Source organism: Dermacentor variabilis, chromosome 11 (genome assembly GCF_050947875.1).
Source record: "Dermacentor variabilis isolate Ectoservices chromosome 11, ASM5094787v1, whole genome shotgun sequence".
NCBI lineage: Eukaryota > Metazoa > Arthropoda > Arachnida > Ixodida > Ixodidae > Dermacentor > Dermacentor variabilis.
Genome location: NC_134578.1, coordinates 54436594 through 54439169, shown reverse-complemented (window position 1 = coordinate 54439169; position 2576 = coordinate 54436594). Strand labels below are relative to the sequence as shown.

Genomic DNA, 2576 nt, shown 5'->3' with positions numbered 1-2576 from the left:
AGTTTACCGGTTACTGATGCTGTTTGTCCACACTGTGACGTTTTTTTTTCATGTACAAATTGACCGAAGTGTCACTACAAACTTAAGCAGGCACTTAAATGCCATTATTGGCGTCTTATGATATGACTAATAAATATCGCGCCCTTCGGTTAACCTCCTTTTCTCTCGTTTATTATTCGTCAGGTATTATACCAGTGACCACGTTACTAAGCAATAACCATACTCGACATGTTGCAGTGAGGAAGAAAATATTAAGCAATACTCATAATTGGATACGACAGTTGTAAGCATAATTACGTGTAACCGTAATTCCCGGGTCAGAGCTAGCACATATTACCAGCCAGCCCGATCCAAGATGTACTTGCAGATTATTATTTCTGAAGGCACATTGCGTTGAATGTTTTGTGTACAAACGAGGCCGAACGAATTTTTTTAACTGCAAGTTGTTTACTGTTGATGAAAAAGTAAAGATAATGAGCGAAAATCATAACCAGACAAGCTATTTTATCGAGCCGAATCAGGGAGTGATGTATTGTTGGGAAACTCGTTGGGAAACCATTAGCGGATGTCTGGAAGAGTGCCTAAACAATGCCCGCCACAATCTCATGTGTGACATGCAGGTTTATGTTGAAGATGAATGAGGCGAAACAAATTATTTTGGGTGATGACGAAGGACGCCCTCGTCAACATGTATTTACAAAAGTCACGAACATAATTTGCACTGTTCAAGTCATCCTTTAGACTTGGAGGGCTGGTGTTCGCTGCTGCCGCTTTCCCCTAGAGGTCGACGGCGTACGGCTTTCGATGGAAGTTTCTTCACTCTGAAAAGGAAGGAAAATATGGTTGCACATAAGTATCATAATTTGACGCAATTAAACTGAAGTGGTTCGCATGCAAACGCCGCAGGAATTTATGAGGTGCCTCACGGTGTTTTCTTTAGGATATAACCGAAAAGAGCACGTCTCTGTGGGGTACTTGATTGTAGCTCAAACAATGTACTCTGAGTAAATTCTGTTTGGTTACTTGGTTTAATATATAAAATTATAGGCGAGCGGCAGCCAACAATGTACCCATCACTGAAATCAGACGTGTTAAAAATGTGATCGACATTTCGATCCACATGTGCAGGTATTAACGCGTGCCACAAATAGCCGCGATTCATCTGCAGTGAATACAGCATAAACGTACGGATACTTTCTTTTTGTATTAGTTACCACAAAAACGACCATCTTCGTAAGGAGCAGTGATCGCGTCTTTACATTGCCAAGCGTCACTGATGTGACTGTGCGACTCATGCGACGGCTGCGCTTCATCTGCAAAACTACCAGCGAACCGCTACTGAATGCGTTAGCGTCTGCCTTAGTTCTTGTCAAAATTATTTGAGCAAATTGAAATGTACTACCGCTCTATTTACATATAAATATCTAAAGAGCCTAAGCAATTTTTTACGCTATCGTCTTGACTCAAGATCACGACGTGCTTACTATTACTCGCGAAGTAAGCTTAGAAGAATCGCGCTCTCTAGCACTTGACCCGACAGAGCATGTTGTCCGAAATGTACATTCTGATAATTTTTACTTTGGAAGCAAAATTAGTAACCTACCAGATTTTTGAACACATTAGAAGTGGACGCCTATTTGTGCTGTTTGACGACCAGGAGCTTGCCGACGACACCGCTGCCGCCGCCATATCCGCCAGCGCCGTAGCCACCATAGCCTCCGGCGCCGTAGCCCCCGTAACCACCATAGCCACCAGCACCGTAGCCACCATATCCACCGTAGGTGACGCCACCTCCGTAACCTCCGAGGCCACCCCCGAGACCTCCAACGCCACCGCCGAGTCCGACGCCTCCAACGCCGGCGCCTCCGCCGACGCCTCCGAGACCGGAGTGGGCAACGATGGCTCCGCCGCCGTGAACTTGGTTGACGTGGTGCACAGTGCGGACCAGGAACGCCGGTCCGGCCACGGACTTTCCGGCACCCGCCCGGCCGCCGCTGAGCAGGACGACGCTGCTTCCGACACCAACGGCACCGCCGCCTCCGCCGAGGCCACCGGCACCGAGGCCTCCGAAACCAACGCCGCCTCCGAGACCTCCGCCGTAGCCTCCGCCGTAGCCTCCACCGTAGCCTCCGAGACCACCTCCGCCAACGTATCCACCACCCAGACCACCGCCCAGACCGCCGCCTAGACCACCGCCGCCGCCTCCGATGAAACCTCCGAAGGCACTGGCAACCAGGGCACTTAGTAGGACGCTGCTGACCTGCGACGATTTGGAAGCACGGAACGCTGATTCTCTCATTTTGTCTCTGTATGCCACATTGCGTTAGGAATGCCTTCTGAGGATGCGGCTACTTTGGGGAGAATTGTTTACGGCTGGTCTTATGCTGTCTTGATCGTTTTATTGGCGCTTTCTAATATAGAATCAAATTGTCTTTATTCAATGCAACTAGTCTACTAGCTAGACTTCTCACTGTTATTTCTGCTCTATTACATAACGAAATGAGAAATATTTCCTACAAATTCAGGTTATTGGATTAGGTTGTTCCCGTTGCCATCACTCTGATTAGTTTTAAGAG

General features: G+C 47.7%; 1 protein-coding gene across 1 annotated transcript; it reads right to left on the bottom strand.

Annotated features, from left to right (window-relative positions):
* Positions 1-668: 668 nt before the first annotated feature.
* Positions 669-2299, bottom strand: LOC142563271 (uncharacterized). Its single transcript, XM_075673825.1, has 2 exons — positions 1604-2299; positions 669-821 (listed from the first exon to the last, which is right to left on the bottom strand). Exon 1 carries the CDS (start codon positions 2297-2299, stop codon positions 1634-1636), a length of 666 nt encoding a protein of 221 aa, XP_075529940.1. The 3' UTR covers positions 669-821; positions 1604-1633.
* Between the last annotated feature and the right edge of the window lie 277 nt (positions 2300-2576).